The 21,393-nt window shown below is 51.8% G+C and overlaps 2 protein-coding genes across 12 annotated transcripts in view; both read left to right on the top strand.

Annotated features, from left to right (window-relative positions):
* Positions 1 to 850: 850 nt before the first annotated feature.
* On the top strand, positions 851 to 9,701 carry PELI3 (pellino E3 ubiquitin protein ligase family member 3). Of its 4 annotated transcripts, XM_057552038.1 has the most exons (8): positions 851 to 987; positions 2,130 to 2,282; positions 2,824 to 2,895; positions 4,996 to 5,125; positions 5,721 to 5,822; positions 6,620 to 6,814; positions 7,132 to 7,320; positions 8,683 to 9,701. In XM_057552038.1, exons 2-8 carry the CDS (start codon positions 2,131 to 2,133, stop codon positions 9,250 to 9,252), a joined length of 1,410 nt encoding a protein of 469 aa, XP_057408021.1. In that variant the 5' UTR covers positions 851 to 987; position 2,130; the 3' UTR covers positions 9,253 to 9,701. The 4 variants fall into 4 exon arrangements, with proteins under 4 accessions (XP_057408021.1, XP_057408022.1, XP_057408023.1 ...); XM_057552039.1 differs by lacking the exon at positions 2,824 to 2,895; XM_057552040.1 differs by lacking the exon at positions 7,132 to 7,320.
* Positions 9,702 to 13,504: 3,803 nt separating this feature from the next.
* DPP3 (dipeptidyl peptidase 3) overlaps positions 13,505 to 21,393 on the top strand; it is a 32,770-nt gene continuing 24,881 nt past the window's right edge. For 5 of the 8 annotated variants that reach the window (XM_057552016.1, XM_057552015.1, XM_007171007.2 and 2 more), the window contains exons 1-2: positions 13,514 to 13,558; positions 14,750 to 15,024. In XM_057552016.1, the coding sequence (XP_057407999.1) occupies positions 14,755 to 15,024 (270 nt within the window). In that variant the 5' untranslated portion in view covers positions 13,514 to 13,558; positions 14,750 to 14,754. Of the gene's footprint in view, positions 13,564 to 14,746; positions 15,025 to 21,393 lie in introns of all 8 variants that reach the window. The other 3 variants (XM_057552014.1, XM_007171005.2, XM_057552013.1) reach the window with 3 other exon arrangements.

The following is a 21,393-nucleotide window of genomic DNA, read 5'->3' as shown; positions in this document are numbered from 1 at the left end:
TGATTATAGTGCCTGTCTCCCAAGAATTAAAGGGCTTATTTTGTTCAAAGCACAGCACATAGCACCTGGCACAGACTGACAGACGAGATCTCTTGCAAGCCCAGGACCGGAGGGGACTGCAAACCCCAAAATGTTCCCATCCCCTTTGCGGCATCTCAGGTGGTGTGTGCAAGCTGGCGGGAGAGAGGGAGGTGTTCCTAGACACCTGGGGGGCCCAGAGTCAGCCGGAGGTTGCACAGCGAGAAAGCAGCCGAGCTTGTGGGGGGAAGGCAGGTCTGCGACTGGAGTCAAACGCGGCGGCTTTCCTCTGCCTTCCTGCTGACGCACACCGCCTCCTCCGCCTCCTCTAGTATTTTCCTTCTATCTCCTTCCCGCCCCTGCCTCTCTCCTCTAATTCCGCGGTTTCCCCATCTGGGAGGCGAGTTCTCGGGCAGGAGGTGGAGAGTCCCTGGCCTAAGGTGGGGAAAGGGGCCTCCAGCCCAGTGGGAAGGTCCTAGACCGCGGTGGGGGAGGGGGCGCCAGGGTCTCAAGGAGAACCCGGGAGTCCCCAGAAATGAGGGCGGGGTCAGGGGAGCCCGAACTGGGGGAGGGGTCTCGTAGACTACCTGAGAGTTCCGGAGCTGGCGAAGTTGGGCGGGGGCGTTCCCAAAATAGAGTGGTGGGCGGGGCTTCCAAGGGCCCGAAGGCGGGGCCCTATAAGGGGCGTGGTCTCTTGAGAAAGGGCGGGGCTCCGCCGACTGGGGAAGAGCTTCGCCGCAAGGGGCGGGGTCTTGAGTGGGGGCGGGGGCTTCCACGGGGCGGGGCATAAGCACAGGGGGCGGAGCGTGGCTGTTGGCGCCCGTACCCCTCCCCCGGCTCCGGGTGTCTCCGTGACGAGGCAGCGCGGAGCCGCCGCGGGCCGGGCCCATCCCGCCGCAGCAGCCCCAGGGCCGAGCAGGAGCGAGGCGCCGAGGGAGCGGCGCCGAGCGGGGGCCGGAGCGCGGCCAGGTGAGACCGCCGGGGCGGAGTGGGCGGGGGCTTCGCCGGGCGGGCCCCAGCGGACGCTGGGGGCGTGTTTGAGTGTCTGGGTGGCAGGGGTACTTGGTCTGAGGGCGGGCGCCTGTGGCTCTTTGCGCGATCGCGCCTGCTGTCGCGGGTCGAGGGTGGGCTCTGCGCCCGTCCGGGCACTGCCCGCGGGGCTCGGGTTGTGCTGGACTGTGTGAGTGAGCGCGCGTGTTTGTGTGGAGGGGCCGCCGGGTGTGTATCTGCGTATGCGCTGGGCTGTCATTGTGCCTGCCCCGGGCGCGGGGCGCCGGCCTGCCCCGGCGCAGTCCCTACTGCGCTGGGATGTTTTCCAAACAGGCTTCCTGCGGGGACTGGCTCTGCTGCAGCCCGAGCGGGAGGGGGGAGCGCCGCCCCCACAGGCCTCCAGAGACCCGGGCGGCTCGGGGACTGCAGACTGACACCTGAGGGAGGGAGGGGGGTGCGCCGGGGATGGGTCCAGAGGCCTGCCCGCAGGGCGAGGACAAGATGGGGAGACTGGGGCAGGTGGATGGGGAGGTAGAGGTGGCCAGACAGGCGGAGACGGGGAGGAGCGTGGGTAGAGAGATGGCGAAAAGGACAGCGGCGGGGACAGAGAGTCACTGAGAAAACAGACAGACAGACAGAGGCCTAGACCAGCAAAGGGGCAGAAAGATTAAGATGGACAGGTAGATTCCAAAAACCTGATAGAAGTGTTACTCAGGGGTCCCGCCGCTGAGAGCCAAACCCAGGAACTGAGTGAAGGATGAGCAGTAAGGGCCCCCAACTCCTGGGGTGACTTTCTTCCAAGCACATCCCAGGCTGATGTCCTGGCCAAAAAGAAGCTTCTGGACGCCCCAAGTTGGTCCATCCCTCTGCCCCTGCCAAATATTCTGACCCTCTGTGCAGCCCCACCCTCTTGGTTCCATCCCATCCATCTCCCTTCCCTGGTATCCCAGCAACCCTGTCAGTTTAGGGGAGGCAGAAGTGAAGTGGTTGCCATAGCAACAGAGTGGGTGAAAGGTCACTCTGTTGTTAGCCTAGGTGGCCTGCAGCAGGCTGGAGCTGGCATTGAGGGGGCTGGGGTGGGAGGCTGCAAAGCTCTTTTTCTCCTCTCCCACTCTGCCCAGAATGGTGTTGGAAGGAAACCCTGAAGTGGGCTCCCCCCGAACCTCAGACCTCCAGCACCTGGAGAACCAGGGCTCTTGTGTCCTCTCTTCTCCCGGTGAAGATGCACAGCCAGGGGAGGAGCCCATCAAGTATGGTGAACTCATCGTTCTGGGGTGAGCCTCCCTGGTCCAGGTGGGGTGGGGCACCAGGCACCCCACAGGACAGCCAGACCAAGGGCCCCGTCTCTCCCCACTTAGGGCCTTCTGCTGTTTGTCCCTCCTCACCTTCCCAGCTGAGAGACAAAGTTGACCAAGCCCACCTCAATTCATAATTGTTATTTTATCTTCCCATTTTTCATAAATTACTGAGACAACTCTAACTGCCCACCCACGTTTCTGAGCAGAAGAAAGTAACACCAGCTGCCTTTCATAAAGCACCTAGCGTGTGTAGTCCGAGGTGAAGAACTCTGGTTCTCCAGCAAAACTGCTTAGTTCAAATACTGCCTCTGCAAGTTGCTTTACTTCCCTGTGCCTCTGTTTTCCCATTTCCCAATAGGAATGCTAATAATAATACCTCAGAGGGTTGTCGGAAGGAATGAATGAGGTGATTTCTGTAAAGCATGTAGGACAGTGCCTGGCACGCACCAAGTGTTCTGGGAGGCAGGCCTGTGCCGAGCCCTTTCATGGACGTTATTTCATTTCAATCTTCACAAAGATGCTGTGAGGAAGGAGGTGAGGAAACCGAGGCTCAGAGAGGGGAAGTGACTGGCCCAAGGGCACACAGCTGGTAAGTGGCAGGGCTGGGATTTGGACCCAGGGCTTTTTACTCTAGGTCTAGTGAACTTTTGCTAAGCTACAGCTGACCCTCACGCTACAGATGAGGAAACTGAGGCCAGGAGAGAGGAAGAGACATGAGTTGGTGGCTGAGTAGAGCTCATCCCTTCCTGGTCTTCACCTGACCAGGATCTCTGCACCACCCACCTAGCTCTTGCCCCAGGCACAGATTCCTCTCCTTCCTCCCTGGTCTGTACCTCCTTTTGGCCTCTCTCTCTACCCCGAAGAAAGTATCTGATAAGCTATGTTATCATTGTGATGATTATTTAGAAATAATAACGGCTACTGTTTGTTGACATGTATATGCCATGTACTTTTTTTTTCAGTAATAATAATAATAATAGCTAACATTACCAAGGGCTTGCTATATATATGCCAAACTCTGTGCCAAGCATTTTAAAATGCTTTATCTCCTTTAGTTCTCACAATGAACCCGTGAGGTAGGTCCTGATAAATTAGCCCCATTTTACAGAGGTCATATGATAAGCGGAAAAACCAGGATTTAAGCCAGGCCCGTCGGAGGCCCCAGCTTGTGTCCTGAACTGTCCCACCCCCCATATGTGGGAAGAGCTTACAAGGGCAAAAGTGATGCCCCTCTCAGGGGTGCTTGCATTAGAAAAGCAGCTGCTTTGGAATTGCCTGGTGGTCCAGTGGTTTGGACTCCACACTTTCCAAAAAAAAAAAAAGCAGCTGCTCGATGTCCCAAAGGAAGAGCTGGCATTGCAGCTGAGGATGAGGCCACTGATGAGGGAGAGCTCAGACCTAAGGGGACAGGCCCTCTTGACTGCCATTTGTTCTCTGCAGGGCAGTGAAGCCCCACACTGGCTGGACATCAGAGCCACCTGGCGAGCACATTGGAAAATACCCATTGACAGGCCCATCCCAAACCTACAGAATCAGAATCTCCATGTGTGGGGCCGGGGAAGATTCTGATTCAAGTGGTCCTCGGCTGTATTTGCCAGCTATTCATCCTTTTCACTCCCTGCTGCCAAACCTTCCATGGCTCCCCACTGCTTATGGAATAAAGTCTGGAATCCTCAGCCTGGTGTTCAGGGCCCTCCCACCAAGTTCATTTTCCCCTGCTGCACTTTACCACCCAAGTCATCACTCTCTGATCTCACCAAACCCTTCCAGCCTCAGGACCTTTGCTCAGGGTGAGCCCTCCCTACAGAAAGTCTTCTGCAGAAGAGGCTGGAGTCAGACAGACCCGAGTTCAAATCTAGACTTTTCCCATTGACTAGCCTGGGACCTCAGGCAAGCCATTTTATCTCCCTGAGCCTCAGTTTTCCTCATTCGTAAAATGAGAAGAAAGATACTTGCCTGGCAGGACGCTGCACACGTTCCATTAGGTAATTAATAATGTGAAACACCAGGAACACGGGAGGCTCCGGTACATGGCAGCGATCAAGGTTATGACTCACTCCATCTTTGCCTTCCACAATCATTCCCTCTGGACAAGAGCTGGAAAGGAAGGTAGAAATTTGATGTGTGTGGCGATATGGAGGTAGTGGCATTGTGGGTCTGTTGTTTTCTTTCATTCTGGTTTCTGGTAGTACTTGTGATATAATTAATGACAGTTTGCTAAAGGTGAATCCTTTCTAGTTCTTCCAGGCCCAGTATGGGTGTCCCCTCTCTTAGAAACCTGATCCTGGGGCCAGAATTCCCTTCTCCTGTCTCTGGGCCTGGGGCATACTTGGCTTGTGCCTGGATCATGGCAGGTGGCACCCAGGTTCCTTGAAAAACTTAGGGCACAGAACTGACCGTGGTGTGTCACTATACCATGCCAGCACCTGGCACCTGGCCAGGCATGGTTCAAGAGTCCAGAAGACACTGGTTAATTGGATGCAAGGCCTTTTGAGGATATTCTGACCCCCCACCCCACTCCCCGAAGGCCCCAGTTTGATACAGTAGGGTCTTCTAGTTGTGGGTGGTTCTAGGGCTTGTCTATTAAGGTAGGATCTGCCCAGAAGTTGGCAGTTCCTCCTAGTCTCTCAGGGGCTCACTTTCTCTCTCTCTCCCTGCAACCCTTTCTTCTTAACCCTCATATCCACAGCTACAATGGGTGTCTGGCAAGTGGGGACAAGGGCCGCCGCCGAAGCCGCCTGGCACTGAGCCGCCGGCCACACGCCAACGGAGTGAAGCCGGACGTCATGCACCACATCTCCACACCGCTTGTGTCCAAGGCAAGCAGCTTGTCCTAGCAGTCCTGGGTGCTGGTCTTCCCAGTCCTACCTGCTCACAGCCCCGCTGGAGCAGGGGAGCCCACTGTGTCTTCACTCACTGCCCCAGAGAAATGGTGCTGGTGGGAGATCCCTTGCCATGTGTTACAGTCTGCAAAGTGTTTCCTTGACCACCAGACCCCATCCATTGGATGGAAGTGGTCAGCATCATTTTAGAGGCGGCCAAGGCTCAGAGAGGGGATGTGACAGTCACACAGCAATGACAAAGGAAAGGCCTTTGGCTGCAGAGGGTTTGGGTTAGAATTCGGGCTCTGCTGTTTCCAGCTGTTAGACCTTAGGCCAGTTTCTTCTCCTCTGGGAGCTGCAGTTCCCTCCACTGTAAAACAGGAATGATAACCATGCCTCCCTCGGGTGGCTTTAAGGATCAAATAAGGTAACGTGTGTAAAATGCCAGCTGCACAATACACCCTCTGCAGAGGGTGGAACTGCCCCTTCCCTAGGAGTGGCCACTGGGCCTTGGGCTCCAGCTTCTGGCTTAGAGGCTCACCCTTCTCCTGGCCACATGCCTGGGAAAGTGACTTCTCCTTTCTGTCACCAGGCACTGAGCAACCGTGGCCAGCACAGCATCTCGTACACACTGTCCCGGAGCCACTCGGTCATAGTCGAGTACACACATGACAGTGACACAGACATGTTCCAGGTATGCTCGGGCGCCTCCACAAGCCTTGGCCACTGGACCACCAGGCCTGGACGCTCAGCTCTGCAGGTGTTCCAGGGGGTGGCTCGTGGCCACGGGGCAGGTACTTTGTGTCCTCAGCGCAGTGGACCACTCTTCAGAGGAGGAAGCAGGACACCCCAGTGAGGGCTGTTGACTTCCAAGTCACACAGGAAGTCAGTGGCTGGATCAAGATTCAAACCCAAGCCTGGAGTCCCACCTGCGGGAGGCATACAGTTTAGGAGTTCAGAGTGTGTTGTGAGAGTCGTACTGCCTGGCTTCTGCTCCCAGCTCTGTCAGTTAGTAGCTGGATGACTTTGGGCAAGAGTCGCTTAACCTCTCTGGGCCTCGGTTTCCTCATCTGTAAAGTGGGGCCCATTATAGTCCCACCCCAGGGCATCGTTGGGAAGATTAACTGAGATATTGCGCACGAAATGCTTAACATGATATATAGTAAATATTTATCAAAAATTCACTATTTTCTACTAACATTTGAACATTCCCAGGCTATGGGTGTCAGTTACCCTTTCACTGTTCTATCCGCAAATCAGCTAGTTTTTAATTGAGTGGGGTGCTTCCAGGAACTGGGGGGAAGACAGAGAAGGAGAAACACAGACACCAGTGATTGGATGTGGAGACCCCCAGGGAGCTGGGATGGTGATGTCCCCTCCTTGTTTGGTGACCCTGCACACAGAGCAGCTGCTGGGAACCCTGGGATGGGAAGCCCGCAGGACTGACCTGTGCACACGGCATTCCTGTGCCTGCCCTCCCCTCCCTCACAGATTGGCCGCTCCACGGAGAACATGATCGACTTTGTGGTAACAGACACGTCCCCTGGAGGAGGGGCTGCCGAGGGCCCCTCTGCCCAGAGCACCATCTCCCGCTATGCCTGCCGCATCCTTTGTGACCGCCGGCCGCCCTATACCTCCCGCATCTATGCCGCTGGCTTCGATGCCTCCAGCAACATCTTCCTTGGAGTGAGTGAGCCCCCCGGGCAGGGACCAGCACTACATCTGACAGTGAGCCGAGGGGTAGGCTGGGGAGGGGCAGCGTCCTGGGGTGATGGACCAGCCTGCAGTAATCATAACCATGACCTATGCAGGGATTAGCAACCCCACTTAACAAATGAGCAAAGCGAGGCTCAGAGAGGTCAGGTGACGCCCAAGGTCATGCAGCGCCAATTCTAGTCCTCTCCGGGCCACCTCTGAGCTCGAGGGTAGAGGGGCAGCACTCCTGGCTCGCAGCCTGCTGGGGGCCACTCGGGGATGTGATCTGATCCCACGTGTGGTCCCAGGAGCGGGCAGCCAAATGGCGGACCCCTGACGGCCTGATGGACGGCTTAACCACCAACGGGGTCCTGGTGATGCACCCAGCAGGCGGCTTCTCTGAGGACTCGGCCCCGGGTGTCTGGCGGGAGATCTCGGTCTGTGGGAATGTATATACTCTGAGGGACAGCCGCTCGGCACAGCAGCGGGGGAAGCTGGTAGGTGGCCTGTCCACCCTCCTCCCCACCCCCTCATCCTTCCTGGGTCCTCCCAATCTCCCCTTCCCCCTTCCCAAGCCAGGACAGATGATCTCCAGTCCTGCAGCACAAGGGATCCCCAACAGGGTCCATCTGGGGACACGTGCCACTTGCACCACAGAGGGGACCAGACCAGCATCTCCAACTGTAGCCCACATACTGCCGGAGGTCCCTGGGGTGATGTGAAGTGGCACCCACACCAACACACCGTGCAGTACCAAGTGGCTTTGAGGATGCCAGCAGCTGAAAAATTCACACCCTCCTATGAGGGTGACACTTGGCCTGTGTGTGAGCAGTTTGTAGCCTGAAGTGTTGGCAGTTTGTAACATGTCTGTCACGTTCACACGGGTTTAGCTTTATTCTCTCCCAGCAGGAAGGGGCCTTGGAGTAGTTCTGACACAGGTGACAGTGAACACTCCATGTGGTACAGATCAGAGAACTAATGTTAGGAGCTGGGAGAGTCCTAGAGAGACATAGGGGCTTGCCCAATGTCATGTGGCAAAGATCCTCAAATGGGCCACGCAGAGCTTTTCCCAGGTATGAGCACCTCGGGCAAGGAGATTCCAAACCTCGAGGGAAAGCATGGCTTATCTTTCCAGAGCATCAATTCTATTGGGAGATCTAGGGAAACATTATTTTTTAAAATTATGCTTTTGAACGTTTCACTAGGACACACTTATTGAGCACCTACTATGTTCTGGGCACCGTTCCAAGTGTTTACATTGATTCATGAGAACCACTTGCTATACAGGGAAGTAAAATCCATCTTGAGGATAAGGAAATTAAGACACAGAGAGGATAAGTTACTTGACCAGGGACACAGAGTTAGTAAATGCTGAGGCCAGCATTCACACCCAGACGATCTAGTGCTAGAGTCCCTGCTTTTAACCTCAGCCCTTAGGACCCCTGCTTTGGGCTAAGTCCCCAGTGTTTTGGACAGAGGAGTTTCTGGCCTCTGCCATTAGGGGAGAGCCTGGGAAAATGTTTTAGAAAACTGCCATTTTGGTCCAGGCCTTCTGATTTGACAGATGAGGTGACCAAGGCCCACGTTCCACTGAGTGTAAGGAATGGTGCCTGCCTGGGACCACTTGCCTCCCCTCCCACGCGGCTTCTCAGTCTTTTCTGCTCCTCTGCCCCAGCCCTCCCCCCTCCTCGGCCCCAGTCCAAGCCCCTACTCTGACCCAGCCAGCCCCACGGGTCCAGAGTGCTCTCTCTAGGGAGGTTCAGCGGGATGGATGGGTGGCTTGACTGGGGTCATGGCGGCCCAGGGGCAGGGGGTTCAGGAGCCTCTTGGGCAACAAGGCTCCTCTGCTGCCCTTGCAGGTGGAAAACGAGTCCAACGTGCTGCAGGACGGCTCCCTCGTTGACCTGTGTGGAGCCACGCTGCTGTGGCGCACGCCGGCGGGGCTGCTGCGCGCGCCCACGCTGAAGCAGCTGGAGGCCCAGAGGCAGGAGGCGAATGCGGCGCGGCCCCAGTGTCCCGTGGGCCTCAGCACCCTCGCCTTCCCCAGCCCGGCCCGTGGCCGCACGGCACCCGACAAGCAGCAGCCCTGGGTCTACGTCCGCTGTGGCCACGTCCACGGCTACCACGGCTGGGGCTGCCGGCGTGAGCGGGGCCCCCAGGAGCGCGAGTGTCCTCTCTGCCGCCTCGTGGGGCCCTACGTGCCCCTGTGGCTCGGCCAGGAGGCTGGCCTCTGCCTGGACCCCGGGCCGCCCAGCCACGCCTTCGCACCCTGTGGCCACGTCTGCTCTGAGAAGACTGCCCGCTACTGGGCTCAGACGCCACTGCCCCATGGCACCCACGCTTTCCACGCCGCTTGTCCCTTTTGCGGGGCCTGGCTCACCGGCGAGCATGGCTGTGTCCGCCTCATTTTCCAGGGGCCGCTGGACTAGGCTCCCTGGGGGACCCCTGCTGCCGCGCCCGCCTGCCCACCCAGGTCCCCCACCTCCTGCAGCCCAGAGGGAGCTCTGCATGTGGGACTCTACCTGCTGGCACGCCGCCACACCAGATGGACGCGTTGGATGGGTGGTGCCCTTCCCCTCTTAACTCTGGCTCCAAAGGGGGGTCTCTGGGACCCCTACCTTGGTCAGAATGATGGGGCTTCAGCACCAGCTCTGTCCCGGGCTGATGGAGGGAGGCTCACCCCTACGCCCGGGCCCTTCCTGGGGCATCCCACATCATGCCGCCTACACTGTGCCCCTGGGGGAATGAAGGGGCCATGGGCCCCTGACCCCCAGCTTAGGCTGGCTGTGCCCTGAGCCTGCCAACCCAGTTCCAGATCATCACCCTGCTGCTGCCCTGGGTTCCTCTATAAACCTTGCTGCTCAGTTGCCCTCACAAATCCCTCGTGTCCTGCATGCGTGCAACGCCTCCAGCCCCTAAGGGAGTGCCGGGCGGGCGGCAGGCTGGGACCGACATCTGCGGATACCCACTGTGGGCTGGACTCCTTTGCCAAGTGGGATCTGGGGACACAGAGACAGTCAGACCTGGTTCCCTGCCTGGCAGACTTCACAGTCTAGTGGATGACAGACCAATTACTGAAGGACAGCATGGCTTCCTGTGCGCTAGGATCAGAGAATCATCAGGGGCTGTGAAGCTGGTCTCACCGGAGGGTAGATAAGTGAGGAGTGAGAGAGGCTTCACTGAGGAGGTGCGTAAGGGCTCCGCCTCGTTGGACTGCTGGGGATCCCCGCAGGAAGGATCCACAGGAAGTCGGGGGGTACTTAAGGCAGAAGGGAGGCCGAGCACAGGCTCAGGTGCAAGTATGCAGGGAACTGAGTGAGAGGTTCAGAGTGGCTGGAGCACGGGCTTCAGGGGGCAGAAAGGTGGCTGGAACGAGACGTTGGCGCCATGCTGACAGGGAAGGTGCTGGGTGAAAGCTCCGATCCTCATTTCTGGACAGTCAGGAGTTGAGCGGGGGCTGGGGGGTGGGGAGGGGACTCGTGGTTCCAGAGTGTGGGCTGTGACACAAGGGCTACCATCACCGAATGCCCACTGTGTGCCCCGCACTGTGTGTGCCCCGCACTGTGCTAATGGTAATAATAACTATGTTCATTGAGCACTCACCAGGCACCAGGCTCTGCTTCTCAGAGGTTTTGTTATTTAATCCTCCCAGTAACCCAGGGAGGGAGGTGTTAACCATTTCTGTTTACAGGGAGATTAAAACACATGCTCCAAGTCACACAGCTGGGAAGTGGCCAAGTCAGATTCAAATCCACAGCTGCCTGCCTGGCCTCAGAGCCTGCCCTCTCCTCCATCACACTGGGCTGCTTTCCTTGGACAGGGAAGGGAGGGGTCTGGAGGGCAACCCAGGCAAGGGGAACAGCATGGGCAAAGGTGTGGCAGGGAAAATGCTTGACGACCAATGAGGTGGGTGTGGAGGAGGCAGAAAAGAGGAATGAGGGGTGGGAATGTTGGGCCAGGAAAGTGCTGTGGCTTGGGCTGGGGTCTGGTGGGCTTTGGTTGCCATAGAGGCCAAGTCTGAACTGGATCCCTATTCATCTTGGCTAAGTGTCACCTCTTCCTGAGAGCCAAGGCAAGCTCGGGGTGCTGCTGGGATTGCCCCAGAGCTTTCCTGGGGCAAACAATCTGGAAAGACAGGTAGATGAAGGTTCTGGAAATAGAAAAATCTGAAGAAGAGGCTCTGAGTACCAGCCTGACCTGGGCATCATCCCCAGTGGAAGACAGAGCCTTAGGGAGTACAGATTCCAAGGGGAGGGACCTGCCCTAATCCACACGGCCGGCTGGAGCCACAGAGACCAGACCTGGGACTGTTGAGAGGAGAGAGGGCACTTGCTGGTGGTGAGAGGAGCATGGGATCAGACTCTTGCTTCCAGAGCATCACACTGTCACAGAGGGGGAGCCCAGATGGGGATGCTGGGGTGGGCTTGGGAGCATTGCAACTCCTACACACACACACACACACACACACACACACACACACACACACACACACACACACACACACACACACACACACACACACACACACACAGCCAGAGCAGTAAGAATCCAACTCTTTCCAGTTCTCTCTTCTCACTCTTTTGAGAACCAAACGGGGAAACACTCCCATGCCATTTCTATCAGGGAACCTCAGACGCTCTAGGAGGAGAGGCAAGCAAAAGGCACAGGTGCCACACGAGGGAGAACTCAAGAGGTGTTGGTGGAGGGGGTCAGACAGCCCTGGTCTTGGTTCAGCTCTACCCATTTCCAACTCTTGGAGCCTCAGTCTCCTTAGCTGTTAAATGGAATAACAGTCCCTGTGTTGCCAGGTGGTTGTGAATGTGTGGAGGACACCTGTAACATAGTATGTACTTAATATTACTTCCTCACCTACTCCTTCTTCATTCCTGTGGGCAAGAGCCAAGGCTGGGGATGGTCATGACTCCAGGGAGTGGACTGCTGCATGTGATACTGTGTGTGTGTGTGTGTGTGTGTGTGTGTGTGTGTGTGTGTGTGTGTGTTGGGACAGGTGGAGGGGACACTGTGGTGGAAGGCTAGACCCCAGTTCAGGGACACCTGAGGACTTCCTGGGTGGCCTCAGGGAAGTCAATGAATCCATCAGCCTCCATTTCCCCATATGTGCAATAGGTAAAATGATATCCTATCTCAGGGTTTTTGCAAGAATTAAATGGGATCCTCCATGTCAAGCTGCTAGCACAGACCTTCAGGAAGTGCTCATATTAGCTGTGAAGATAAAAATGCAGCTTGGTTGGGGGTTTCCCAGGAGTACTGGGATCTTTCCTTGGCCTGAGCTGCCCACCGGTGTCCATGCACGGCACTTCCTTCTTTATCTGTGTACATTTCAACCTCTCCCAAGTCAAGGAAGACTTTACACGCATGTTAAAGACAATGAAAATCGAGGCACAGGGAAGAAGAGTGATTTTCTAAGGACATAGACCAATTTATTGAGTTCCTCCCTATAATGATAATCACCATCAGAGTCAACAGTTCGCACCGCTGTGCCAAGCAGGGCCTTGGGCACTTTTTGTGAATGAGAAACTGGTGCCAGTGGTGGGCAGCTGCTGCTCTGGGCCTAGACACAGGTGTGGCCAAGGCTGGCAAGGAGGGTATCCCCTCTCCTCCACCCCTCTCTGCACAACACTAGGGGGCAGCACTACCCTGTCAACACTTCACTGAAGCCTACAACATCCCTCCGAGTAAAGACGATTTTTAGCCTGGTTCTCTGGCTGAGGAAGCCAAGACTCAGAGAGGTAAAGTGTCCCACTCAAGGAAACACAGCCAGTAGGCAGGGGAGGCCTGACTGGACCGTAGATGGCCTGGCTCTGCCCCACCTCTGACTTGGGACCCTCACCATGTTCCCCACTTCACCCAGGCTGGGCGCTTGGCCCTTCCACATGCCATTCCCTGCCCAGGCCATCCTCCTGTGAGTCTCTCCAGACATCCAAGGCTCGGCTCTGCCCTGGACAGCCTTTTGGGGTCGCAGGCGGCTTTCTCATCCGTCAGGCACCCAGCAAGCACCGGGGAACTGCCAGGCCCCTCGCCCCTTTGTGCTGAGGAAACTGAGGCTTGACGATACTCAGCTACAGCCCCCATCAGGCCCACGGTGAGTCGGTAGCGGTGCAGGGAAGCACTTGGGGGCGTTTCTCCGCGCCCCCCACACGGTAGAACCATGTCAGCCCTGGCAGGAGCCCGCTCACCTGTAGCCTCGATTCCCTGCACGAAGGGTTTTGCAGTCTCGGAAGAGTCTCCGCCCCCTGGCCCTCGACTCCACCGAGGAAGGACCACATCACTCCCACGGTGCAGGTTCCCGCATACAAAACTGAGGTCGGGGGACTGGGAAAAACCCCAAAGGAGAGCGGAGGTCAGGACTGTGTGGGGGGAGTCCCTGGTGCTCTGGCCGTGACAGCCACGCCTTCCCGCCTGGACTCGGGGTCCCGTAAGCCGGGACTAGGCCGCCACCGGCCAGGCCACTGAGGTTCCTGACCCCCGCGCGGGCGCCACCTGCCGACAAAAGGCCAAGACCGCAGGGGCAGTTCTGCTACGACCCCATGGTGCCTGGGGCCGGGAGCCGGCATGCCGGCGAAGCTCGCCTCGGCGCGCCTATTGGCTGGAGGCGATGCCCGTCCGGGCCCCGAGGCCCGGCAATTGGCTGGTGGGGGCGGAGTTCGCGGAGCCCCAATGAATGGGGGGAGCCGGAAGCAGGAAGTGAGTTTGCGATCGGAGCAGCTGCTGCAGGTGAGGTGAGGCGCGGCGCCCGGGTTTCGGGGTCACAATGTGTCATCCTCGGGGGACAGAGCGAGTCTGGGCCGAGCGCAAGATCATTCTCTTTCTGCCCCCCCATCCCGTACCCCTGCCAAATTCATCGCGGCCCCGAGGCCAAGGAATGCTCCAGGCAGCAAAGGGTTAACACTCCTTTCAGAACCCAGGAGATTGTGCTGTTGGGGAGCAGCATCGGGAGGGGCGGGGGAGGTTGGAAACTCATTCCTAGTAAGAGAGGGCTTTGTGGAGTATACTCTGGGTTGGGAGACACCCGGATCCCAACCGGGCAGTGAGACCTTCGGTAAGTTGCTTGGCCTCAATCTCCCTAACTGTAAGATGAGTTTTCTCCCAACTCTGAACTTCTGTAGCTAGGGTAGCTCCCCTGGCCCAGTACAGGGAGAGGACAGGAGGATGGAGGACCAAAGAAAAGGCAGAGGGCTGAGGGTGGGACAGATCCTGGGATCAGTGCGAGGGGAAGAGTTCAGGGAAAATCATTTACTGCTGTAGGTACATTCCATTCGATTGGAGTGACCTTGTGACCTCGTGACCTCATCTAATTTGCATACCCACCCGGTGAGGTTGGGGATACTATCAATCTCATCTTACAGAGGCCATAATGGAGGGGCAGAAAAGTAAAACAATTGACTTGATATTAAGAGTCTGGGGCTGAGCCAGGATTGGAACCTGGGTCTTCCAACTGGGACTTTGTCCTTATGAACACAGTGGTGGGCAGAATTGAAGAACCTGCAGGGTAATTCTGAAGGAGGAGGCTAGGAGGTCAGAGAAGGAGGAGGGGAGGAGTGAGGCCTGGGGCTGGGAGTCCAGAGATGCAGATCTCTGCTTCTGACCTCTCCCTTGTGTTATTAGGCAAAGCTCTAGCCTCTCTGGACCTGTTTCCCCAACTGTGATACTAGGTAGTTGGATTCAATCTTTAAGTTTGAGAGGCCACGGGCCAAACATTGCCTACCAGAATGTTTTGTAATCTCCTTGGGTGAGTCACCTAACCGTCTCTGAGCCTCAGTTAGCATATCTGGTGCATGGGTACAATGGTATTCCCTTCCTCATGGACTTTGGAGAGGATTAAATCAGACTGTGAGAGTACAGAGTCAGGTGTGCAGTTGGCATGCGATAAATGATGGCTGTGATCATGGTGATGGTTCTCAGCAGGGCCCATGGCGGACACCCAGTACATCCTCCCCAATGACATCGGCGTGTCTAGCCTGGACTGCCGCGAGGCCTTCCGCCTGCTGTTACCCACAGAGCGCCTCTATGCCCACCACCTGTCACGGGCTGCCTGGTATGGAGGCCTGGCCGTGCTGCTGCAGACCTCCCCTGAGGCCCCCTACATCTATGCCTTGCTCAGCCGCCTCTTCCGTGCGCAGGACCCCGACCAGCTGCGCCAGCATGCCCTGGCTGAGGGCCTTACCGAGGAGGAATATCAGGTCAGTTCTCTCAGGCCAACCTGCATTTCCTGAGTGGCTTCTGGGTGTGAGGGGCCAGGAAGCAGGGGTACAAAGGACTTTCTGTCTCTTTGCATTAGATGAAAGGTTTCAAACACAGGGACATCCCCTCCTGGAGCTTCAGTCTTCTCATCTGCAAGATATGCATGAGGGTAGTCTGTACCTCTTAGGGTTGTAGTGACCTGATGCCAGATAAGTGGTGGCTGCTGTGATTGTAACAAGGGCTGTGGAGTAAAGGAAACCGCCGTGGAGATTCGGAGGCGGTAGAGGAATGAGTCCAGTGTAGGAATCAGGAGGTCTGTGTTCTAGACCATATCTTCCTCTACCGTGTTGTGTGTCCCTGGGCAGAATGTTCTACCTGTCCCCTTGTTTTTGTCTGTCTGTGGGTCTATTGGCCAAGGAATACATTAGTGCATTCTTAATGCATTACAGCAATGCAGAAAGACACAAAACAAAACAAAAAGATCATTTGTTCTCAGTGCCCTCCCCAGAGGTAACCACTGAAGATGGTGGGATATATAACCTTTTCAGTCCTCTGTCTGTATTGCATACCTGTACATGTACATATGCACATGTATTAGTTCCTTATTTTCTCTTTTACATATGAGATCACATTCTATGTATTCTTATGAGTTCTGCTTTTTTCACTGAACACCATGTCTTGGGGAACTTACATGGGGTACATATAAATCCACCTCATTCTTTTTTATTGGCTGTGGAGCATTACACAGCAATGTACACTATAATCAATTTAATCTTTTCTTTACTGATGGACATTTAGGTTTTTCTCTATTCTTCTTACAAACAATACCACGATGAGCATACTTATGCACATGTGTGAGTAGGATCTATTTGTAGAAGTAGAATTGCTGGGTCAAAGGCTCTGTACATTGGCAATTGATTGGTGCTGTTAAATCATCATCTGAAAAAGCTTCACCAAGAATGTATGAGGATATGGTCTGTCTTTCTATATGTAAAATAAAGGGATTGGATTGCTTATCTCTGCGCTGAGGCCCAGGCTGTTTCTTCTACTTTTTTTTGAACTTTGAGTAATCACATCCCGTCTCTAGGCCTTGATTTACTCATTAAAAGAGCTAATAGCTGGGGAAGTGCTTATTAATGGAAAAGTGCTACCCAAGTATTCATTATTTTCAGTGGGATTCTTTTGCTTGTAAGTAACAGAAACCCACCTCAAATTGGCTTAAATGAAGAAAAAAAAAAAAGAACCTTGACTCCCAGTCTGGTCTGGCATGTAAGGAACTTAGATGTTGCCCATCTGTTCTAACAACAAGTAAAAAGCTGAAGAAATTGAAAAATCAACAACTCTTCTTAGATCCTTAAGAGAAGTGAGGTCACAGGGCAAACTGCTGCCCCCAAAATTGGAGAGACAGACAGGCAGGTACAGAGAATCACAACATACCAGAGCAAAAATTCATGAGCAGAAACCTCCACAGAACCAGTGCTGGGGTAGGAAAACCTGAACTGTAACTGATGAATTGCTGGAGGCTCAGTGTGGACAATTCTAAGAGTTAAAAACTCCAAGGGGACCCAGTCATAAGGGGGGCCCACAGTTTGGGGGATTTTACCTCCAGGAGCTTGACCTGGTTCTCATAATGAATTTCCGAGAAAAAGTCCCTCATGCTCCTCACAGGAGGAGAGGAAAAGGAACCATTTTTGAAATATGCTAGAACATTCCATTCTTCCTAACATGGTCTGCCCTCAGGAGAAACTGTTTAACCAGAACCAAACCTGCTAGGGTTTTATCAGAGCCTAACTGATCTGGAAGAAGGGAAATACCCAACTCCATAGCTCTGACCATCTGTCCCACCTAAGAGGAGTGGTGGGAACATGGGACTGAGAAGCACATGTGAAGTTCATAGTCCAGCAGCAAAGGCTTACTAAAGGACTGAGACCTAATCATGGGACTCTAGAATGCTTCCCCTGCCCCCACACCTTACCATCACCTTAATAAAGGCCTATTTATGACAGTTTCTTTTACCTAGCACATCATGTCTGGCTATCAAGAAAAAAATTCCAAAACATTCTTAAAGGCAAAAAACACAGCTTGAAGAGACAGAGCAAGTATCAGAACCAGACTCAGATATGGCAGGGATGTTGGACTTCTCAGACCAGGAATTAAAACAACTATGACTAATATTCTAAGGGTGCTAATGGATAAAGTAAACAGCATGCAAGAACAGATGGGCAGGGCTTCCCTGGTGGCGCAGTGGTTGAGAATCTGCCTGCTAATGCAGGGGACACGGGTTCGAGCCCTGGTCTGGGAAGATCCCACATGCCACGGAGCAGCTGGGCCCGTGAGCCACAATTGCTGAGCCTGCGCGTCTGGAGCCTGTGCCCCGCAACGGGAGGGGCCGCGATGGAGAAAGGCCCGCGCACCGCGATGAAGAGCGGTCCCCGCACCGCGATGAAGAGTGGCCCCCGCTTGCCGCAACTGGAGAAAGCCCTCGCACGAACCGAAGACCCAATACAGACAAAAATAAATAAATTAATTAATTAAAAAGAAAATCCTTAAAAAAAGAAAAAAACAAAAAAACAAAAAACTTTAAAAAAAAAAAAAAAAAAAAAGAACAGATGGGCAGTTTGGGATTAACATATATACACTACTATATATAAAATAGGTAAACAACAAGGACCTATTGTATAGCACAGGGAACTATACTCAGTATCTTGTAATAACCTATAATAGAAAAGAATCTGAACAAGAATACATATATAGATATATACATATAGATATATACATATATATATCTGAATCACTTTGCTGTATACTTGAAACTAACACAATATTGTAAATTAACTATATTTCAATTAAAAAAAAAAAGAACAGATGGGCAATGTAGGCAGGGAGATGGAAATTCCAACAAAGATCCAAAAAGTGCTAGAGATCAAAAAAACACTAATAGAAGTGAAGGACACATTTGATGGGCTTATTAGTAGACTTGACATAGCAGAGGAAAGAATCTCTGAGCTTGAGGTTATCTCAATAGAAACTCCGAAACTGAAAAGCAAAGAGAAAAAAGACTGAAGAAAACAGAATAGGATATCTAAGAACTGGGACAACTGTAAGCAGTGTAACATATATATAGTGATAAAGCCAGAAGAAGAAAGAAAGAAACAGAAGAAATATCTGAAATAATAATGACTGAGAATTTCCCCAAATTGATGTCAGATACCAAACCACAGATCCAGGAAATTCAGAGAACACCAAGTAGGATAGTAAGTGCAAAACAAAAAAGAAAAACAAACAAAACCTACATGTAGGCATATCATGTTTAAACTACAGAAAATCAAAGAGAAAGAAAAAGTCCTGAAAGAACCCAGAAGGAAAAATTATCCACAGAGGCACAAAGATAAGAATTACATCTGACCTTTCAGAAATCACGCAAGCAAGAAGAGTGGACTGAAATATTTACAGTGTTGAGAAAAAAAGCCACCAACCTAGAATTCTGTACCCTGTGAAATTATCCTTCAAAAGTGAAGTGGAAATAAAGACTTTCTCAGACAAACAAAAATTGAGGGAATGTGTTGCCAATAGACCTGCTTTGCAGGAAATGTTAAAAGAAGTTCTTTAGAGAGAAGGAAAGTGATATAGGTCAGAAACTCAGATATACAGTAAAAAAAGGAAAAGCATTGGAGAAGGAATAAGTGAAGGTAAAATAAAAACTTTTATTTTTCTTATTCTTAATTGATCTCAGAGATAACAGTTTGTCCAAAATAATAATAGCAGCAACATATCCAACTATGTGTGCTTATGTGTACATGTATGTATATGCTTATGTATGCTTATGTAGGCGTGAAATGAATGACAGAAGTGATATGAGGGAGGGGAGGCAAGAATTAGGATTATTTTGTTATTATAAGGTACTCAAACTGCCCATGAAGTGGACTTGAATTAGTTGTAAATGTATATTGCAAACTCAACCACTGAAAAAAATAGAAAAAGAAGTACAACTGATATGCTAAGAAAGGAGAGAAAATGGAATCATATAAAACGCTCAGTTAAAACCACAGAAGGCAGAAAAAGAATGGAAGACAGGTACCAGCATGGTCGGGTTCTGGTGAAGGCCCTCTGATGGGTTGCAGACTGCTGACTTCTCACTGTGTTTTCACATGATGGATCATTTGAGCTGGCTCTCTGGGATCTCTTTTGTAGGGGCACTAATCTCAATGAGGAGGGCTATGCCCTCATGATCTAATCTCCTCCCAAAGGCCCCGTCTCCTAATACCATGGCCGTGGAGGTTAGGTTTCAACATACTGATTTTGGAGGGACACAAACATTCAGATCATAGCAATCGATAAACCTCTAGCCAGGCTAACTAAGAAAAAAAAGTGAGAGGTCGCAAACTGCTAATATCAGAAATGAAAGAAGGGACATCACTACAGATCCATGGGCATTCAAATGATAATCAGGGAATACTATGAAAAATTTTATGCCCACAAATTTGATAACCTATATGAAATGGACCAATTCCTTGAAAGACATAATCTGCCAAAACTCACACAAGAAGAAACAGATAATCTACATAGGCCTATATCTATTAAAGAAGTGGAATCAATAATTAATAAACAACCTTCCAAAACAGAAAACATCAAGCCAAAATAGGTTCACTACTAAACATTTAAGTTAGTAGTACTAACTTAATTGGTACTAAACATACCAATTCTCTACAATCTCTTTCAGAAGAGAAAAGCAGAGGGAATAATTTCTAACTCATTCTGTGAGGCCAGTATTACCCTAAAACCAAAATCAGACAAAAATTACAATGAAAGAAAAGAAAACTACAGACCAATATGTCTCATGAGCATAGATGCAAAAATCCTCAATAAAATGTTAGTAAATTGAATCCAACAACATATAAAAAGAATTATGTACCACAACCAAGTAGGATTTATCCTGCCAATCTGGTTCAACATTCAGAAATTAATAAATGTAAATCATCACATCAACAGGCTAGAGAAGAAAAATCACACGATCATATCAATAGATGCAGAAGAAGCATTTGGCAAAATCCAACACCCATTCATGATGAAAACTGTCAGAAAACCAGAAATCTTACAGCTAACATCATATTTAGTGGTGAAAAACTTTACCACTAACATCAGGAATAAGACAAGGATGTCCCCTCTCACCACTACTTTTCAACATTGTACTGGAAGTCCTAGCTAATGCAACAAGACAAGAAAAAGAAATAACAGGTATACAGATTGTGAAGGAAGACATAATACTGTCTTTGTTCTCAGATGACATGATTGTCTATGTAGAAAATCTGAAAGAATCAACCAAAAACTCTTAGAACTCATTAGTAATTATAGCAAGTTTGCAGGATGCAAAGTTAATATGCAAAAGCCAATTGCTTTCCTATATTCCAGCAATGAACAAGTAGAATTTGAAATTTAAAACAGAATTCCATTTACAATAGCACTCAAAAAAGTTGAAATACCTAGTCGTAAATCCAACAAAATGTGTGCAAGACTTATATGAGGAAAACTACAAAACTCTGATGAAAAATATCAAAGAAGAACTAAATAAATGAGAGATATTCCATGTTTGTGCATAGAAAGATTCAATATTGTCAAGATGTCACTCCTTCCCAACTTGATTTATAAATTCAGTGCAATCCCAGTCAAAATCCCAGCAAGTTGTTTTGTGGATACCAGCAAACTGATTCTAAAGTTAATGTGGCGAGGCAAAAGACTCAGAATAGCCAACACAATAATGAAGCAGAAGAACAAAGTTGGAGGACTGATAGTACTCTAGTTCAAGACTTAACTATAAAGCTACAGTAATCAAGACAGTGTTCTGGGGCTTCCCTGGTGGCGCAGTGGTTAAGAATCCACCTGCCGACGCAGGGGACACGGGTTCAAGCCCTGGTCCCGGAAGATCCCACATGCTGCGGAGCAACTAAGCCCGTGCACCACAACTTCTGAGCCTGTGCTCTAGAGCCTGTGGGGCACAACTACTGAGCCTGCGTGCCACAACTACTGAAGCCCATGTGCCTATAGCCCGTGCTCTGCAACAAGAGAAGCCACTGCGGTGAGAAGCCCATGCACCGCACGCAATGAAGTGTAGCCCCCGCTCACCGCAACTAGAGGAAGCCTGCGTGCAGCAACAAAGACCCAACGCAGCCAAAAATAAAAATTAATTAATTAATTAATTAATTTAAAAAGAAAAAGTGTTCTGTTGGCAAAATAATAGACTAATAGATTGGTGCAATAGAATAGAGAGCCCAGAAATAGACCCCCATAAATATAGTCAACAAATCTTTGACAAAGAGCAAAGGCAATACAATGAATCAAAAACAGTCTTTTCAATAGATGGTGCTAGAACA

This window comes from Balaenoptera acutorostrata, chromosome 9 (genome assembly GCF_949987535.1).
Source record: "Balaenoptera acutorostrata chromosome 9, mBalAcu1.1, whole genome shotgun sequence".
Classification (NCBI taxonomy): Eukaryota; Metazoa; Chordata; class Mammalia; order Artiodactyla; family Balaenopteridae; genus Balaenoptera; species Balaenoptera acutorostrata.
The sequence above is the reverse complement of the archived record's forward strand: the minus strand, read 5'-3'. Positions and strand labels throughout refer to the sequence as shown.